The 19,941-nt window shown below is 44.6% G+C and overlaps 1 protein-coding gene across 3 annotated transcripts in view; it reads left to right on the top strand.

The window, feature by feature from the left end:
- The window catches only part of SCARA5 (scavenger receptor class A member 5), a 337,867-nt gene extending 320,139 nt beyond the window's left edge, over positions 1–17,728 (top strand). For all 3 annotated transcript variants that reach the window (XM_056563754.1, XM_056563755.1, XM_056563756.1), the window contains one exon: positions 16,798–17,728. In XM_056563754.1, coding sequence (XP_056419729.1) covers positions 16,798–16,934 — 137 coding nt within the window. In that variant the 3' untranslated portion in view covers positions 16,935–17,728. The remainder of the gene's footprint in view (positions 1–16,797) is intronic.
- The last annotated feature ends 2,213 nt before the right edge of the window (positions 17,729–19,941 follow it).

The raw sequence follows: 19,941 nt of genomic DNA, 5'->3' as shown, positions 1-19,941 counted from the left end.
CCGCAATCTGACATCTTATCCCCTATCCTTTCTATAGCGGATAAGATGTCTAGGGGTGGAGAACCCCTTTAAATATTGGGAGAGAATCCAAATTTGGCAGGGTCAGTCTAAATTTCTTAATGTGTATGAGAAGCTTCACCCCCTGCTCATTTACAGGGAAGGAAAAAAGTATTTGATCCCCTGCTGATTTTGTAGGGGAATTATGCATCTATTAATATTAATGGTCGGTTTATTTCAACATCAAGATACAGAATAACAACAATTCCCAGAAAAATGCATTTCACATAAGTTATGAATTAATTTGCATTTTACTCGACTTAGCACTTGGTGGTAAAACCCTTGCTGGCAATCACAGAGGTCAGAGGTTTCTTGTAGTTGGTCACCAGGTTTGCAGTAATCTCAGGAGGGATTTTGTCCCACTCCTCTTTACAGATCTTCTTAAAGGGGTATTCCAGGAATTTACAGGGGCTGTAAAGTTAGTATAGTTTAGTGTTGCTCGCGAATATTCGCAATTCGAATATTATTCGCGAATATCGCATATTCGCGAATTCGCGAATTTCGCGAATATAGCACTATATATTCGTAATTACGAATATTCGTTTTTTAGTTTTATTTTTTTCTTCACAGTACACATCACAGTGATCACCCCCCTCTGCTTCCAGCTTGTGTGGTGTAAAGAAGGCTGTAATACTACTGTGTGAGACTGGCGTGCGAAAATTCGCATATGCGAAAATTAGCATATGCGAATTTTCGCGTATGCTAATTTTGTATATGCTAATTTTCACATATGTTAATATTCGCATATGCGAAAATAAAACGAGAATATAACGACTATGCGAATATTCGCAAATATATGACGAATATTCGTCCATATATTCGCGAATATTCGCGAATTCGAATATGGCCTATGCCGCTCAACACTAGTATAGTTCATAATATAGTGTCTGTACCTGTGTGTATAAAAAACCAACGACCTCCAGACCAGTGGATAGTAGGGCGCTGAGGGACCAGGCAACAGTTGAAGCAATCAGCTTTATTCCCAACATGCAACGCGTTTCACGCTAGTGCACTTCATCAGGCATCAGATGCCCGATGAAGCGCACTAGCGTGAAACGCGTTGCATGTTGGGAATAAAGCTGATTGCTTCAACTGTTGCCTGGTCCCTCAGCGCCCTACTATCCACTGGTCTGGAGGTCGTTGGTTTTTTATATTGCTCTTATTGTGTAGTGGCAGCAGAGGGATCTGTTTCATGCTATCATCCACGTTGTGCTGGCATTTGCACAACTTACATTGGTAAGCGCTCTATCATCACTAGCGTTTCCACATATGTTATTTATTGCACCATGGAGCGCTCCTTTTTGTCTTTTTTGTTGTACCTGTGTGTGACGGTTTTCTCACAATTCTTATGTGATTTTCACCCCAATATTTATTTTTACCAGCATACAAAATGACTGTTGTCTCAGATTTTTCCCAGGTTGCAATGCGTCCTAGACCTGACATCACTAGTCAGCTGATGACAGGGAGCCTGTCTGCATCAATGGGTGGAGCGATCGCTTGGTGGGAGAGAGATCAATCTGCAACTAATGCAACAGCTGTAGGCACCCTGATTGAAAACCGCAGGTCTTTTGAATGGATGCAGCTCATTTATGTTTCAATGGGTGGGAGGGAGGAAAATGGAATTATGAGATTTGTAGACAAAAGAAGAAAACTCAAACAGGAAATACCAGTTCACAAAAAGCTAGCCACAGTATTATGGTAATCTCACAACATAGCCATTTAGCCCCAAGACAAGCGCAGATCCTTACTAAGCATGTCCATTATTGTCTGCCAGCTACGTACTAAAATCACCTTATGATGGATAACCCATTTAAGATTTCGAGACTGACATTTGGCTACTCAAGCCTCCCTCCTCCTCCAAAAACGGCTCGATTTTGGTCTCATCTGACCATAGCACTTTCATCCATTACTCCTCTGAATCATTCAGATGTTCATTGGTAACTTCAGATGGATCTGCACATGTGCATCCTTGAGAGCAGGGGGACCAGACGGGTCTGTACATGTGCATCCTTGAGAGCAGAGGGACCAGACGGGTCTGCACATGTGCATCCTTGAGAGCAGGGGGACCAGACGGGTCTGTACATGTGCATCCTTGAGAGCAGGGGGACCAGACGGGTCTGTACATGTGCATCCTTGAGGGGGACCAGACGGGTCTGTACATGTGCATCCTTGAGGGGGACCAGACGGGTCTGTACATGTGCATCCTTGAGAGCAGGGGGACCAGACGGGTCTGTACATGTGCATCCTTGAGAGCAGGGGGACCAGACGGGTCTGTACATGTGCATCCTTGAGAGCAGGGGGACCAGACGGGTCTGTACATGTGCATCCTTGAGAGCAGGGGGACCAGACGGGTCTGTACATGTGCATCCTTGAGAGCAGGGGGACCAGACGGGTCTGTACATGTGCATCCTTGAGAGCAGGGGGACCAGACGGGTCTGTACATGTGCATCCTTGAGAGCAGGGGGACCAGACGGGTCTGTACATGTGCATCCTTGAGAGCAGGGGGACCAGACGGGTCTGTACATGTGCATCCTTGATAGCAGAGGGACCAGACGGGTCTGTACATGTGCATCCTTGAGAGCAGGGGGACCTTGCGGACACTGCAGGATTTCATTCCTTCATAGTGTAGTGCGTTACCAATTGTTTCTTGGTGACTATGCTCCCAGTTGCCTTAATATCATTGACAAGATCCTCCCGTGTAGTTCTGGGCTGATTCCTCATCGTTCTCATGATCATTGATCCTCCACGAGGTGAGATCGTACATGGAGCCCCCGACCGAGGGAGACTGATAGATATTTTGTGTTTCTTCCATTTGTGATTATTGGCACCAACTGTTGTAAACTTCTCACCGAGCTGCTTGGTGATGATCGTGTAGCCCATTCCAGCCTTGTGTAGGTCTACAATCCTGTCCCTGACATCCTTGAATAGCTCTTTGTTCTTGGCCATGGTGGAGAATTTGGGATCTGATTGGTTTCTTCAGTGGAGCGGTGTCTTTTATACAGGTAACAAGCTGAGATTAGTAGTGTTCGCTTTAAGAGAGTGCTCCTAATCTCAACTCATTAACTCTATAAAAGACTCCTGGGGACCAGAAATCTTGTGGATTAATAGAGGGTCAAATACTTATTTCACTGAGTAACATGCAAATCAATTTGTAACTTATCTGAAATGTTTTTCTTTTTTTTTTCGTGTTCATTAGTTTCTCACTGTTGAAAAAAACGGCCAATAAAAATATAGACGAATCGTTTCTTTGTCAGTGCAAACATACAAAATCAGCAGGGGGTCAAATACTTTTTTCTTCACTGCAATGAGATCCTATACTAAAGAGATCCTTGGACTTTACTGTACTTGGATCCCACTAAAACATCTTCTGAAGTGTCATTTTGCATCTTGGACCATAACTGGACACAATAAAATATTCCTAGAAGGTTTTTTATTAGGAATTCGGCACACAATGAGTCTTACTTAGCCCTGTTTATACATGATAATTGGTGAAGACCTCAGGGGGGCGCAGTAGGAGGGCACCAGACCAGCCACTCACTGACACAGTCCATTCTCATTTATCGTCATTAATAAACATAACACGGCTCTGTTCCCCAGAGGCCAGTGAAATGTGCTGGCAGACGCGCCAATTCTCCAAGCTGGTAATGACTTGTTACATTTCCAGCCAGTAACATGTTCCCATAATTAAGAAGTCATCATCTTGGACGTTAAAAGCATTAAAGTTATATAAAACACCTGTACACAGAATTCATAGATACATGACTTACGGTATTCCCTCCATTATATCGATGACGTCATCTTCCAAAATTATTGGATTTTCAATAATATTTCATATGAGGTATGTCAGTACTAAAGATAAGCGAATTGAAACTGTCCAATCTGGGTTTTGTCCAAACTTTGCTAAAAGTTTGGTTTGGCAAGAACTAGAACCTTAGATGGTTTGTTTCCAATGAACCTGCTGATATAGTGCCAGCCACATGGCAGAAAAGAGGAGGAGGACAGGTCACATGACCTCAGGGCAGCCCATAATACAGTGCAAACATGTCTCCCAGCCAATCAGGAGGCATTAAAGGGGTCATGTCAAAGCCAAGAACAAAGCTCTAGCAAGTGTTAGGTGAAGATCTCTGTGAGGGACAGTGAGCAAAGAACAACACAGATAGGATTAGGACCCCACACACATGTAATAATTGTATTAAAGCGGCAGAGAGCGTTCTGCATCTGTTCTGTCAGTGCAAAATCTGTTTACATGTGTGGCAGTTTTTTGTGTGTGGTACACTAATTGATGTAAAAAGCTGAATTGAGGGTGTTGTATCATTTTTGTGCCCTTTCAAGGATACCAATCCAATTTTTTGGAGGCTTGTAAAAAGCCATTGCTTCTTCACTCCACAGCTGCAAAACTTGTTGCTACTTCCAAAAAGGTATAATATTTGGTCCACTTGGGAAAAGCTGCTGCTTCTTCTGATACCTTCGTGAATGTATGTATATATATATATATATATATATATATATATATATATATATAAAATTCCAATATGAGCAGCACACCAGGTAGCCAGAAGAGATGATGTTGGGGTGCAAGCAAACTAGCAAACTAGAGCCTCGGCCGGCTGGCTCCTTCATCCACATATCCAAAATAGATGCAGCACACCCCCGGATTCAATACAAAGTGAAGAGGTTTATTCCATGATGTATTACAGACAACATTTCACCAGCCCCACTTGAAAAAGCCAGGGTGAGGCTGGTGAAACGTTGTCTGTAATACATCATGGAATGAACATCTTCACTTTGAATTGAATCCGGTGGTGTGCTGCATCTATTTTGGATATATATATATATATATATATATATATATATATATCAGCAGGCATGTGTGGTAGCCCAGTACGGCAGCCTCCCTTCAGTGTCCCCTGGGCCCCCCCCCTGCATCTGTCCCCCCCATGTAAAGATGTTTCTAATGTATTATACCATGTAATGTGTTCAGAAAACTTTGTCACTTTAAGACTGTTCACCATGTGACTTGTCATGTGATTGTTACCCAGGAGGTACCAGTGACCAGGTGATCCCAGGGGTGACCTATGGGCTCCCTGCTAGTCTCCCCATATAAGCCCTGGGTGGTGCTAACCCTCGCTCTTTCCTTACAAGTCTTTGCTGAGGTCAAGTCGAGTCCTAGAGAGTCCAGAGTCCTAGGAGCCTCAAGTCCAGTCTGCAGCCACAAGTAACCACAGTCTCAGTATTGTCAGTCAAGTTATCATTTGTCAAGTCAGCTATACTACAAGTCCCAGCAAGCCATCCTTAAGGTCTCTGAGTCACTGGTCATCTCCTTGGGCCCTGGCTGAACTGTATAGACTTTACCATCTGTCTACCCTCAGTAAAGCTACCGTTGTCCATAACTTGGCATCGGAGTCTTTATTGCCCCCGTGCCTAGCCCAGGATCCAGCGTTATACCTTCGGGTGGTTATAGGCTAAACCACGCCCTGGCATCACGAATACAAGGGGTTAATGCTATCTTCCCCTAGGATAACAACATCTGCCCTCATCACACCCCGCTACCACACATGTGCCTCCAAAAAGAGATAATTTGTGGACTTTATATAAAATAAAATAAAAACATAAAAAAATATTGCAGTGTGTAACTATTAGTTACCCCCGGGTACTTTCTGTTTACCCATAGCCATATATGTTGAAATAACTTTGACGTTAACACAACATCTTTCTCAGCCAACCAGAACCCTACACTACGCTTAAAGGGGTACTCCGGCCCTGAGACATCTTATCCCCTATCCAAAGGATAGAGGAGAAGATGTCTCACCACGGGGGTCCCGCCACTGGGGACCCCTGCAACCTTGTATTCGCCACCATGGGGCCGGAGACTCTGCCCCGTGTGATATCATCCCCGCTATGCAAGTCTATGGGAGGGGGCGTGACGGCCGTCACGCCCCCTCCCATAGACTTGCATAGCGGGGGCGGGGCGTGACGATACTCTGGCCCCGTGGTCGGCACCCGGCTGTTTGTGAGCTGGCACTGCGCCGTGCAGCTCAAACAGGTGGGTGGCGGCGGGACCCCCACGGTGAGACATCTAAGATGTCTCAGGGCCAGAGTACCCCTTTAATCAGAGAAGCCACTGAAGTTCTACCTATTGACCAGATACTGGCTGTCGACTGAAATTTATCCCAACCTCCTTATACATTTACATTGCTGAATAGGGAGAAAGAAACCAGACTCCTTTGGCAGTGACTTTTGTCTACTAAGAGCAAAAAGATTGGGCAAGTGAAACCCAACAGCCTTATCCTTCTTTCCCTTAAAGGGGTACTCCAATAAAAAAACTTTTTTTTTTCTTCATATCAACTGGCTCCAGAAAGTCAAACAGATTTGTAAATTACTCCTATTACAAAATCTTAATCCTTCCAGTACTTATCAGCTGCTGAAGTTGAGTTCTTCTTTTCTGTCTGACAACAGTGCTCTCTGCTGACACCTATGTCTGTTTCAGGAACTGTCCAGAGCAGGAGAGGTTTGCTATGGGAATTTGCTAACACTCTCGGCAGTTCCTGAGCCAGACAGAGGAGTCAGCAGAGAGCACTGTGGTCAGACAGAAAAGAACAACTCAACTTCAGCAGTTGATAAGCACTGGAAGGATTAAGATTACAAATTACAAATCTGTTGAACTTTCTGGAGCCAGTTCATATGGAAAAAATTGTTTTTAACTGGAATACCCCTTTAACGTCTGCCTTCAAAGTAGAGTTGAGAAGTCTGTCTGACCCCACTAGCAGGTCCGGACACTTTAAAGGGTTATTCCCCTGGAAAACATTTATATATATATATATATATATATATATATATATATATATATATATATATATATAGATATATAGATAGATATCAACTGGTGCCAGAAAGTTAAACAGATTTGCAAATTGCCTCTATTAAAAAATCTTAGCCCTTCCAGTACTTATCAGCTGCTGTATGCTCCACAGGAAGTTCTTTTCTTTTTGAATTTCCTTTCTGTCTGACAACAGTGCTCTCTGCTGACACCTCTGTCCATGTCAGGAACTGTCCAGAGCAGGAGAGGTTTGCTATGGGGATTTGCTCCTACTCTGGACAGTTCCTAAAATGGACAGAGGTGTCAGCAGAGAGCACTGTGGTCAGACAGAAAAGAAATTCAAAAAGAAAAGAACTTCCTGTTGAACATACAGCAGCTGATAAGTACTGGAAGGATTAAGATTTTTTAATAGAAGTAATTTACAAATCTGTTTAACTTTCTGGCACCAGTTGATTTAAAAAAAAGTTTTCCAGTGGAGTACCCCTTTAAATAGTGAGAGCCCTTGATCACTGGATGTGTCTTCGGTTTAGTTTCCCAACAAGTGACATGAAATATTAAAACTGGAAGACCCCTTTAAGCCATTGAGTTGGTCCCATTCTGACTTGTACCCTCCTAATATAGGTAGTAGTTCGGGGGCCATTTGTTTTCGTTTTGGTGGTAGAAATGTCTTCTCTGGCCGGGTGGATCTATCGATTTTCTTGTTCTCGCTCCTTCAGAATAATTACTTCATATTGGGGGAGATTTATCAAAACCTGTGCAAAGGGAAAGTTGTTCAGTTGCCCATAGCAACCAATCAGAACGCTTCTTTCATTTTGCAGAGGCCTTGTTAAAAATGAAAGTAGTGATCTGATTGGTTGCTATGTTACAACTCAGCAACTTTTCCTCTGGACCGGGTTTTGATAAATCTCCCCCCATTGTGTTTAGTCTGAGAATCTGGCAGAAATCTGGAGTTGCCGGTGAACAATGATATATATGATGGCTTCACCAGACAGATGATCTCTTCAGGAGACTGGGAAAGCCGGAGGAGTGCTGTGAGTCCTCACCTGTGTACTGCCTGCCACCCAGCTTTCCCAGTCTACTGAAGATATTGTCTGGTAAAGCAATCATTTTGGAGCTCCTCCTTATATCCCCAGTTCACAACCTGTCTTCCTATCCTGTCCTCATATCCAATCCACCTACCCCATCCTCAAATCCCATCCACCTACCCCATCCTCATATCCCATCCACCTACCCCATCCTCATATCCCATCCACCTACCCCATCCTCATATCCCATCCACCTACCCCATCCTCATATCCCATCCACCTACCCTATCCTCATATCCCATCCACCTACCCCATCCTCATATCCCATCCACCTACCCCATCCTCATGTCACGACCTCATAAACTGCCCTCAATTCCACCCGTATATCCCACCTTCATATCCAATCCTCATATCTCGACCTCATATCCCTTTGTATCTCATCCTCATATTCTGACCTAATATCTCATCCTTATATCCCGATCTCATATCTCATCCTGATATCCCGATCTCATATCTCATCCTGATATCCCGATCTCATATCTCATCCTGATATCCCGATCTCATATCTCATCCTGATATCCCGATCTCATATCTCATCCTGATATCCCTATCTCATATCTCTTTGTATCTCATCCTTATATCCCGATCTCATATCTCATCCTTATATCCCGATCTCATATCTCATCCTGATATCCCTATCTCATATCTCTTTGTATCTCATCCTTATATCCCGATCTCATATCTCATCCTGATATCCCGATCTCATATCTCATCCTGATATCCCGATCTCATATCTCTTTGTATCTCATTCTTATATCCCGATCTCATATCTCATCCTGATATCCCGATCTCATATCTCATCCTTATATCCCGATCTCATATCTCATCCTCATATCTTGTCCTCATATTCCGTTCTGAAATACCGACCTCATATCCTGTCCTGATATGCCAACCTCATAACCCATCCTCCTATGCCATCTTCTTACCCAGCCCTCAATCCCTCACTTATATGCTGTCCTGATATCCCCCTTTTATATCCCGTCCTCATAGCTTGACCTCATATCCCATCCTCATATCCCGACTTTGTATCCCGTCCCCATATGCCGTCCTTATATTTTGTCCTCATATCCCAACCTTATATCCCATCCTCATATCCTGTCCCTTGCACTAACTGTTCTCTGCATCGGTCTTCCAGACATTTGGCAGGATGTTTAAAAGTCCCGGACAATCTCCACAGTGTGAGGGAAAGCTTATTATGGGGGGAGGGCAATGTATATATTGTATCTATTGTGCCTGCACGTTTATTGTGGAGGGGACGAGAGGCGACGGTAGAGTAAAGCAGCTCCTCGCTTCACGAAAGGATTCAGAAAGTAAGTAAAGAAGAGCGGACAGTGACGTATAAGGAATAATTCTCCTCCGCTTCAGAGTTTCGATTTTCCAGATAAATTTCTCTCCGTAATTGTGTAATGATGACTCCGAGATTATTAGATTATCACCGGACCCCCTCAGCAGATACATGAGGCGCTTATACGATTTACCATCCGGGTGGTGAGGGGCTCCGTCATTCCTGGAATGGTTCTAATAAGGTTTTCCATGTCCGAGCAAATGAGTAAAATGACCTGAGGATCCTCCGGGGGGCCCCGCAGCTGACACAATAATGGATGATCCACAAACAACACCATTAGATCTTATAGATGATACAGTGAGTACTGTGATTAGGACCCCGGAGATGGCTTATCTATAAGAACAGCTTCTAGAAGGCTCCACGTATAGCTACAGCTGCTCTATACAGTGTGGTGGCCCAGTACAGGAGGTGAACCCCTATACCCTTCCTGTCCTGTCTGGCGGACTCTATTGCAGTGACCCCTGATTCCACCCTTCTATTGAGAATGTTAAATGGTTAATCAGTGCCTTATGTTATTCATGAAAGTGTGTTTATAACGTACAGTGGTCCCTCAGCCACTGTACAACGGACCATCGTTTGTTGAAACCATCGTATGTTGAGGGATCCGTGCAATGTACAGTATAGGACAGTGGTCTACAACCTGCGGACCTCCAGATGTTGCAAAACTACAACACCCAGCATGCCCGGACAGCCGTTGGCTGTCCGGGCATGCTGGGAGTTGTAGTTTTGCAACATCTGGAGGTCCGCAGGTTGAAGACCACTGGTATTGGAGGTTATACTCACGTGTCCCCGCCGCTCTGGACCGCCACCGCTCGTCACCGCTGCCCTGGATGTCACCCTCCATCGCTGTCGCCGCGTCCCCGATGCTCCGGTAAGGCCTCTGCTTCCCCGGCATCCTCGCTCTCCGTCGCCGCCATCCTATTTGATGACGGGACGGCGTGCACAGCGACGTGATGACGACGATGGAGAGCGCCGACGATGCAGGGGATTCCGAAGAGGACGCGCCGGAGCCCCGAGGACAGGTAAGTGATCGTCACCGGACCACAAACGGGGCACCGTAAACGGCTATCCGGTGGCGGCTGAAGCGGTCTGCGCTGCCGGATAGCCGTTTATGCGATGGACCCGACATACAAAAGCATCGTATGTTGATGCTGCCTTCACCATGCGATGGCCTCTGAGAGTGATCGTATGCTGAAATGATCGTATGTCGGGGCCATCGCAGGTCGGGGGGTCACTGTATATACCTTTAAGTGTTGTTGCCATGTCTTGTAACCAGGGAAGGTGTCAGGGACCAGATGACTTGTGGGTGACCTATAGGACCCCTCCAAAGTCTCCCCATATAAACCCTGGGCAGAGTTAGCTAGCTCTCTTGAGTTCCAGTCTTAGCTGAGGAGCAGTACAGTCAAGATCTGAGAGTGTCTGGTGTCCTGAGGAGACCCGAGGCCCAGTCACGCTTCCATGACCAAGTGCCCCACAGGTTAACGTCAAAGCCTGGTAAGCTACACAAGGGGTGAAGTCTAGTCAGTCCTAGTCAAGTCAGTCAAGTCTGTCTAAATTCAGCATGGGTCTGCAGCATTCTATCCAAGTCCAGTACAAGTCCCAGCGAAACTTCAAGTCTCCTAAGTCACTGGTCATCTCCTTGGGCTGTAAAGACTATTCCATCTGTCTGCCTCAGTAAAGCTGCCGTTGTTCTGTAACTTGACGTCAGAGTCATTATTTGCATCGTGCCTAGCCCAGGATCCAGCGGCCATACCTTCGGGTGGTGTAGAGGTAAAACCACACCCTGGCATCACGAATACAAGGGGTTAATGCCATCTTCCCCTAGGGTAATAACATCTGCCTTTATCACACACTCTACCACAAGTGCCTACAGAGGGGATCTCCCGATCCTGCAGTCACCCCCAATACCCCACTCAGTGCCCCCTTTAAGATTAACAAAATACTAGTGCTCCTTTTATTGTCCCACAAGTAATAATCCCCTCACTGGGCCCCACAATTTAGTTCAGAAAATCCCAAAAATAAATTCACACCTATTAAAACATAACCTTATAAACCTAAAATGATACCGCATAACACAACAATAACCAAACCTGCTTAGGACAGCAAGGAACCGATACCAAAATGGAACCCGTGGAGAGACACCAAAATAGGAACTCCATAAAAATGCATAGGAGTCGATCCAAACACTGTAATCAAGTCGTCTTCAAGTCATCCAGGAGGTTGTGGAAGAAGTGTAATCCAATGGAGTGGGTGTGGGCAAATAAGGGACATATGAAAACTGGTGTAATCACTCTATTTGAGTGCTGAAGACTACACCTGATCACACAGTGAACCATCGGGACACCTGTCCAATAAAGGTAAACACATGCCCCGAGCCACCCCTTTATAAATCCTACCATGTATATCCCTACGTGTTTCAACTGTTGGTAAAATCCTCAGGGGAGTGGGTAGGAAGTGGTCTGTAGAAAACAGTACAAAGGTGTAAAAATATAATGTACTAATTGGGTAGTAAATAATTTACAGGTTTAACAGTAATTAACAAAAAATACCAAAAGTGCAGGAGTATTTGGGCGCAGTAATGAAACAGGGGAACCCTGGAATGGCAGATGCGGCTCCAACAACCTTAGTGCTACTTGACCTTGTTGCCAAACTAGTTATTTTCTGTGAAATACCCACAGCAACCGTTCCCACCTTTACTCCTACTTATTAAATATGCCCCATTTGTGTCCCACTCAGTATTTGTAGCCCTTAATGCCCCCACAAAATAATCAGACTTCCTCAGTGCCCCCACAAATTATAATGCTCCCTCCTTGCTTCCACAAAATTAAAGTATCTCCTCTGTGACCCCACGAAATAATTGTGCCTTCCTTGTGGTCCCTACAAAGTAATAGTATCTCCTCTGTGTCCCCATAAAGTAATAGTACCTCCTCTGTGTCCCCACAAAGTAATAGTACCTCCTCTGTGTCCCTACAAAGTAATAGTACCTCCTCTGTGTCCCTACAAAGTAATAGTAACTCCTCTGTGTTCCCACAAATAGTACCTCCTCTGTGTCCCCACAAAGTAATAGTACCTCATCTGTGTCCCCACAAAGTAATAGTACCTCCTCTGTGTCCCTACAAAGTAATAGTACCTCCTCTGTGTCCCTACAAAGTAATAGTACCTCCTCTGTGTCCCTACAAAGTAATAGTACCTCATCTGTGTCCCCACAAATTAATAGTACCTCCTCTGTGTCCCCACAAAGTAATAGTACCTCCTCTGTGTCCCTACAAAGTAATAGTACCTCCTCTGTGTCCCTACAAAGTAATAGTACCTCCTCTGTGTCCCTACAAAGTAATAGTACCTCCTCTGTGTCCCTACAAAGTAATAGTACCTCCTCTGTGTTCCCACAAAGTAATAGTACCCCCTCTGTGTCCCTACAAAGTAATAGTAACTCCTCTGTGTTCCCACAAAGTAATAGTACCTCCTCTGTGTCACCACAAAGTAATAGTACCTCCTCTGTGTCCCTACAAAGTAATAGTACCTCCTCTGTGTCCCTACAAAGTAATAGTACCTCCTCTGTGACCCTACAAAGTAATAGTACCTCCTCTGTGTCCCTACAAAGTAATAGTACCTCCTCTGTGTTCCCACAAAGTAATAGTACCCCCTCTGTGTCCCTACAAAGTAATAGTAACTCCTCTGTGTTCCCACAAAGTAATAGTACCTCCTCTGTGTCCCCACAAAGTAATAGTACCTCCTCTGTGTCCCTACAAAGTAATAGTACCTCCTCTGTGTCCCTACAAAGTAACAGTACCCCCTCTGTGTCCCTACAAAGTAATAGTAACTCCTCTGTGTTCCCACAAAGTAATAGTATCTCCTCTGTGTCCCCACAAAGTAATAGTACCTTCTCCGTGTCCCCACAAAGTAATAGTACCTCCTCTGTGTCCCTACAAAGTAATAGTACCTCCTCTGTGTCCCTACAAAGTAATAGTACCTCCTCTGTGTCCCTACAAAGTAATAGTACCTCCTCTGTGTCGATACAAAGTAATAGTACCTCCTCTGTGTCCCTACAAAGTAATAGTAACTCCTCTGTGTTCCCACAAAGTAATAGTAACTCCTTTGTGTCCCCACAAAGTAATAGTACCTTCTCTGTGTCCCCACAAAGTAATAGTACCCCCTCTGTGTCCCTACAAAGTAATAGTAACTCCTCTGTGTTCCCACAAAGTAATAGTACATCCTCTGTGTCCCCACAAAGTAATAGTACCTTCTCTGTGTCCCCACAAAGTAATAGTACCCCCTCTGTGTCCCTACAAAGTAATAGTAACTCCTCTGTGTTCCCACAAAGTAATAGTACATCCTCTGTGTCCCCACAAAGTAATAGTACCTTCTCTGTGTCCCCACAAAGTAATAGTACCTCCTCTGTGTCTCTACAAAGTAATAGTACCTCCTCTGTGTCCCTACAAAGTAATAGTACCCCCTCTGTGTCCCTACAAAGTAATAGTACCTCCTCTGTGTCCCTACAACGTAATAGTACCTCCTCTGTGTCCCTACAAAGTAATAGTACTTCCTCTGTGTTCCCACAAAGTAATAGTACCTCCTCTGTGTCCCTACAAAGTAAGAGTACCTCCTCTGTGTCCCTACAACATAATAGTACCTCCTCTGTGTCCCTGCAAAGTAATAGTACCTCCTCTGTGTCCCTACAACATAATAGTACCTCCTCTGTGTCCCTGCAAAGTAATAGTACCTCCTCTGTGTCTCTACAAAGTAATAGTACCTCCTCTGTGTCCCTACAAAGTAATAGTACCTCCTCTGTGTCCCTACAACGTAATAGTACCTCCTCTGTGTCCCTACAAAGTAATAGTACTTCCTCTGTGTTCCCACAAAGTAATAGTAACTCCTCTGTGTCCCCACAAAGTAAATCAGGATGTTGAATCGAGATTCTGATTATGTAATCTTAGAGAACATCAGTATGTTTATCATTCAGCCCAAAATGACACGAACATCAATGTGGTCATTACACCAATTGGAAATCAACAAACCCCAAATCAATTGGTTAACAACTGGAACATGTTGACCTACATATGGTGACAGCTCTATTAGCACAAGGACCGTATACTGTAGACTCATGTTCCTCAACCTTCTTAGGTAAAATATTCCCTTCTCACTTAACCTACACCGAAGTATCCCCCAAACTGATCATCTATGGTTCTACATTGAGAGCATGAGCCTAGTATGGGTATCCTCTAGAAACATGGGGTGCCAGGACAATCTCACAGCTGAACAATTTCATGAAACAGTTAGCAAAAGTTTCAGGGTCTATGTAAACCGAATTCATAAGTGTTTTGGGGGCATTCCTAGGAGATGGGGCCTTAATGTTGATTTTTGAGTCTTGGCAGGTGTGTACACCTGTGGGTACATGTTACACTGGAGTAGAGTATATCCTGTAACCAACAGACCAGCTGTATGTTCTATAGACAAGTAGTATATGTCCAAGTCTGGATGTTCAAAAGTTACATGTTGATGACCACATTCGAGAGTATACCTTTTCTCTATGGTCCAATGGTATGGCGGGGGTCCACCGCCTGTACCATTCCAGGTCAGAAAGACCTAGTAACTGTTCTTGTTTCTCCATATGGTGGTTTCTTCCACACTATGTATCTCCTGGTTTGGAGGATTACATTTAGTCTGGTAGTTTGTATGGTTTTGGGGATTGGTGGTTTGCCCCTAATTCTGCATCCCAATATGTATGTATAAAAACTTTATGAGAAGTTTTTATCCACCACCAGCCTCAGAAGGTCTTCATGCACCTCCTTAAAGGGGTGGAAATTTATTTTTCAAATCAACTGGTGCCAGAAAAATCTTAATCCTTCCAGCTGCTGTATGCTCCAGAGGAAGTTGTGTAGTTCTTTCTAGTCTAACCACAGTGCTCTCTGCTGACACCTCTGTCCATGTCAGGAACTGTCCAGAGCAGGAGAGGTTTGCTATGAGGATTTGCTCCTGCTCTGGACAGTTCCTGACATGAACAGATGTGGCAGCAGAGAGCACTGTGGTCAGACTGGAAAGAACTACACAACTTCCTCTGGAGGACGCAGCTGATAAGTACTGGAAGGATTAAGATTTTTATATAGAAGTCATTTACAAATTTGTTTAACTTTCTGTCACCAGTTGATTTGATTTTATTTCCCACCGGAGTACCCCTTTAAAGCTCAGAGCCCCACATTGTTCCTCTTGAAACATTCAGCCGTGACATTCATAGAGGTTTCCCTGTTCATCTGCAGGACATGTTCTGCTGCCTTCGTAATTACAGAACTGAGTCCAAATCTCCATCCCGGAGATATAAATCAGGAGCATGTGCAGCTCAGACAAAGACGGGAAGAGACTCCATAAATCATGAGGAGAACGCAGGAATCCCCATGTTCAATACTGTGCCCTGGAGCAATGCACGGGGTTGCCCTGACTCCCTGGTTCCTTTCCGAATGCAAAATATTACATTTACGCAATGCATCAAAGAGCCCAAGAAGTTTCTGGGGCAATATGAATGCTCCGGTCTTGACAGCCTGTCTTACTGTGTTGAAGTAATGAAGATGAAATGTCACATGGAAGCCTGATCCTTCTTTCGACACTGTGCTGCTTTTGGGGTCCAAAATAACTTTGTTTAATATTGTGTATAAAGGGCTTTTCCAGAAATACAAAAAAAATGTTTTATACAGGATCAGGGTGCCCGATCCACTACCGGTGCCATTCCAACGTTCACCAGGTCACTGCTGATTTCCACCTACTGGTCCTTGACTTGACACACAGGATGTCAAGGATGTCAGTTTAGGCCAGTGGTCTCAAAGTGTGGCCCTCTAGATGTTGCAAAACTTCAACTCCCAGCATGCCGGACAGCCAACGGCTGTCCAGGCATGCTGGGAGTTGAAGTTTTGCAACATCTGAGGGCCACACTTTGTGACCTATGAGTCATCGGCAACAGACATGACCCAACATAGCCATGACTGGCTAAGCAATTCATTTTGCCGAACGGATGACCAGAAAGTTGGGACCAGGGCACCATCAGAATGGCAATGGTGGGGAAATTACTGATGCCAAATTACTGTGTATTTGAAACTATGATGGATCTTCTGACCAGTAGAAAAGGAGTCCTAGCACATCGGGTTCTTTAGTATTGAAAAATGTAGTGCCCCCCCCCCCCCCAAACCTTGTCAAAAAGTTTTAGACAGTCAACAGCAACAGTGGTGACCCAACGTAGCCAACGACTGGCTAAGTAGGTCATTTTTTCGAAAAGGATGACCAGATGGTTGAGACCAGGGCACCATCAGAATGGCAATGGTGGGGAAATTGGTGAGGTGAGCGACCTTTTCGAGGCAAATTACCGTGTATTTGAAACTGTGATGGATCTTCTGACCAGTAGAGAAGGTGTCCTAGCACACCGGGTGCTATAGTACCTATAAACTTGGACAAAAAGTTTTTTTCCATCAAGAGAATAATACTGATGCATTCTTTTTTCACTTTTGCAGGTACTGGACGTATCTGGATGGACGACGTTGCCTGTAAAGGAACCGAGGAATCGCTTCTTCAGTGCATGTTCTCCAGCTGGGGCAAGACTAACTGTGGCCATGCCGAGGATGCCGGAGTGACCTGTCTCAAACAGTGAGCCAAGGGGGGTCAGAAGACGGTGGAACCTTGATCATGGAGACGTTAGATCCAGTCCCGGCTTAGAAGGTCACAACATCTTATGTTACGTGTTGTGGCCCGAGCATCGCGGAGACTGTTGAACGAGACTTTGCTTCTTCGTTGACTTCAGGCTCGAAAAGGAAGGAAACCAAGATGGCCACGCTTCCAATTCCGTTTATCGCAGGTGTTTATGAAGCCAAAGAAATATTCAGCGGGGGGCACATTATTGTTATCTGGGAAGACCAGGACTCAGCCAGTAGCATCCCGAATCTGGTGTAGCTCCGATTTTGGTACAAATGGGGGCTAAGATTGAGCTGAGCGCCATTGTAATAAACCAAAAATTCATACATAAAATGCAACATATAGGACATTGCTATTCGCGTCCGCGATCTGTCGAGAAACTGACTAACTTGTCCCAGAGCCTTGTATACCAAGCAATATGCATAAAAAATGTACCCCCCCAAAAAAAAAAAAAAATTCTGGGCAGATATTTACTCACCGATTCTGCTTTTTTTTTTTAATCCAATGACCGTTTCTCTTATACTGTGCTTTTGTCGTCTTTTTCGAATTTCATGTATTTGAAACTAATGGAAAACCATGAAATAGCAGGAAACACAATATGACCGAGATGGGCACTAAGGTAGACAGCCATATTGTCATGGCACGGCTTCTGTTTTTTTTACTTCCGTAGCTCGCGCAGACAGAAGACAGACAAAACGGAGGCTATTTACTGAGGAATATACGGTGATAATGTGACCATATGGTACGAGGTAAAGGAAAATGTTTTTATGAAGAACGTGTCCTGTCATTATTTATTAATCCCGGAGGGGCGACTGCCCTGAAGGGGTTTGGTCATTTATATTGACCATGGGAACCATTTGGGATACATCTTTTTGCTATTACTGTCATTATTCAGACTCGGTTGGGGTATCTAAGCCACGATTCCGGCTCAGACAATGGTGAGAATTGTACAAGGATAAAATTAGAAACTTTTATCAAAAGTAGGAAAATGTTCATACACAGAGTTCAGAACATCCTACTAGAATGGATTTAGAGGAACATTGGAGGAACATGATGACGCAAATTACAGGTAAATACCGTATTTTTCACTCCATAAGACGCACTTTTTCTCCCCCAAAAGTGGGACGGAAATGTCTGTGCGTCTTATGGAGCGAATGTGTGTGCCGAAGTGCAGGGAAGGCTGCAGAGGGGAGGCTGCTAAGGTTACCTGCTCCTGGGTCTGTACGGCAAAGTGCTCCGCTGCCTCTGATTCACGCCGCTGCCCCGTTCTTCCATCCCCTTTCCCCTTTACTGCCGCTGCCCCGTTCTTCCATCCCCTTTCCCCTTTACTGCCGCTGTCCCGTTCTCCTGTCCGCATAAGGGAGTCTTATGGAGGAGCATGTGACACATTTCACTCCACCTCCTCCCCTGCGCCCAGCGTAACGCTACGGAGGAAGCAGAGTGACGGGTGTGTCACATGCTCCTCCATAGACTCATTTCTGCGGACGGCAGAACAGGGCAACAGTAGTGATAAGTACCGGTAAACAACTACAAGGGGGGTCCTGCTGTTTACAAGGGGGATTCTGCTGGCTACAAGGGGGGTTCTGCTGGCTACAAGGGGGGTCCTGCTGGCCACAAGGGGGGTACTGCTGTTTACAAGGGGGGGGGGGGTTCTGCTTGCTACAAGGGGGGTCCTGCTGGCCACAAGCGGGGTCCTGCTGTTTACAAGGGGGGGGTTCTGTTTGCTACAAGGGGGGTCCTGCTGGCCACAAGGGGGGTCCTGCTGGCCACAAGGGGGGTCCTGCTGGCCACAAGGGGGGGGGGTTTGGTTCAGAATATTTTTTTTCTTGTTCTCCTCCTCTAAAATATAGGTGCGTCTTATGGTCAGATGCGTTTTATGGAGCGAAAAATACGGTACTACCCCAGTTATACAGAGCTCACACCTTATGGGCCGTGACTTTTGTGCTTGACGATTCAGTGGTCTAGTATCCCCCTCTGGCAGTACCTCCATTCTATATTCCAAGTCCAAGTGATCAGAATTACTCCCTGGTCTAGTGGGTATTCCCCCCCCTAGTCCGTGATTGCAGGAGAAGTCCTTAGTCTGACCCCTCTATCCCAAATAATAGGTGGACCTAAACCTGTTAGTAGTGGAGACCTGACCTTTGCCAGACTAACATCTCCTAGCCCTGCACTTGCTGTGTATACCAGTCAGTCAGAAAAGTGTGTATATTTCCAAGCTCTGCTATTGTTTGGCGTACCTACACCTAGTATATGAATCCGAAAATTATTACCCCAAAATTAGATTGTTAAAATATCTGTTTATTGACAATATAGGTAACAGGTGATGTCATAATAAGCATTAATGAAATATAAAATGAATATAGGAAATCCATGTATATAAAGACATGGATTTCACATCTTACAAAGGGAATAATGGGGAAATAGACAAATAACAGAGTGATACTCAATAGTAATAATTAGAGCCACACATGATGATGATAGTACAGGTATGTGTATATATATATATATATATATATATATATATATATATATATATATAGGGGAATATGCAAAGCAGCTCATTACACAACCTTTTCAGGTAATGTTCCCTGGTATCAGCTTAGCTCCTGTTAAGGATTATAAAAAGCTGATCGGGATTTATGCCAAGCCAGACTACTCCCCCAAAAGGTAAGTTTCTACCCATCTGCAGACATCTGTTTCGTGGTTTTTGCCACTCGTCAGTACAGAGCAGGGGGATCTGGTTTGGCTGGGGTAAGAGATCCGTTACACCAGGAGTGGTGGCTTCGCCCTGAGGTATATACTCAACCCATTTATATATATATATATATATATATATATATATATATATATATATCTATATATCTCAATGGGGGACATTTCCTAATCTAGTCTATTCTGGGCATGCTTATAGACCAGCGTATGTGGTAGTCTCCTGTCTATTGTGCTCCTAATTTATCAAAGGTCTC

This window comes from Hyla sarda, chromosome 3, assembly GCF_029499605.1.
Source record: "Hyla sarda isolate aHylSar1 chromosome 3, aHylSar1.hap1, whole genome shotgun sequence".
In the NCBI taxonomy this organism is placed as follows: domain Eukaryota; kingdom Metazoa; phylum Chordata; class Amphibia; order Anura; family Hylidae; genus Hyla; species Hyla sarda.
This window is presented reverse-complemented; position numbering and strand designations above follow the sequence as displayed.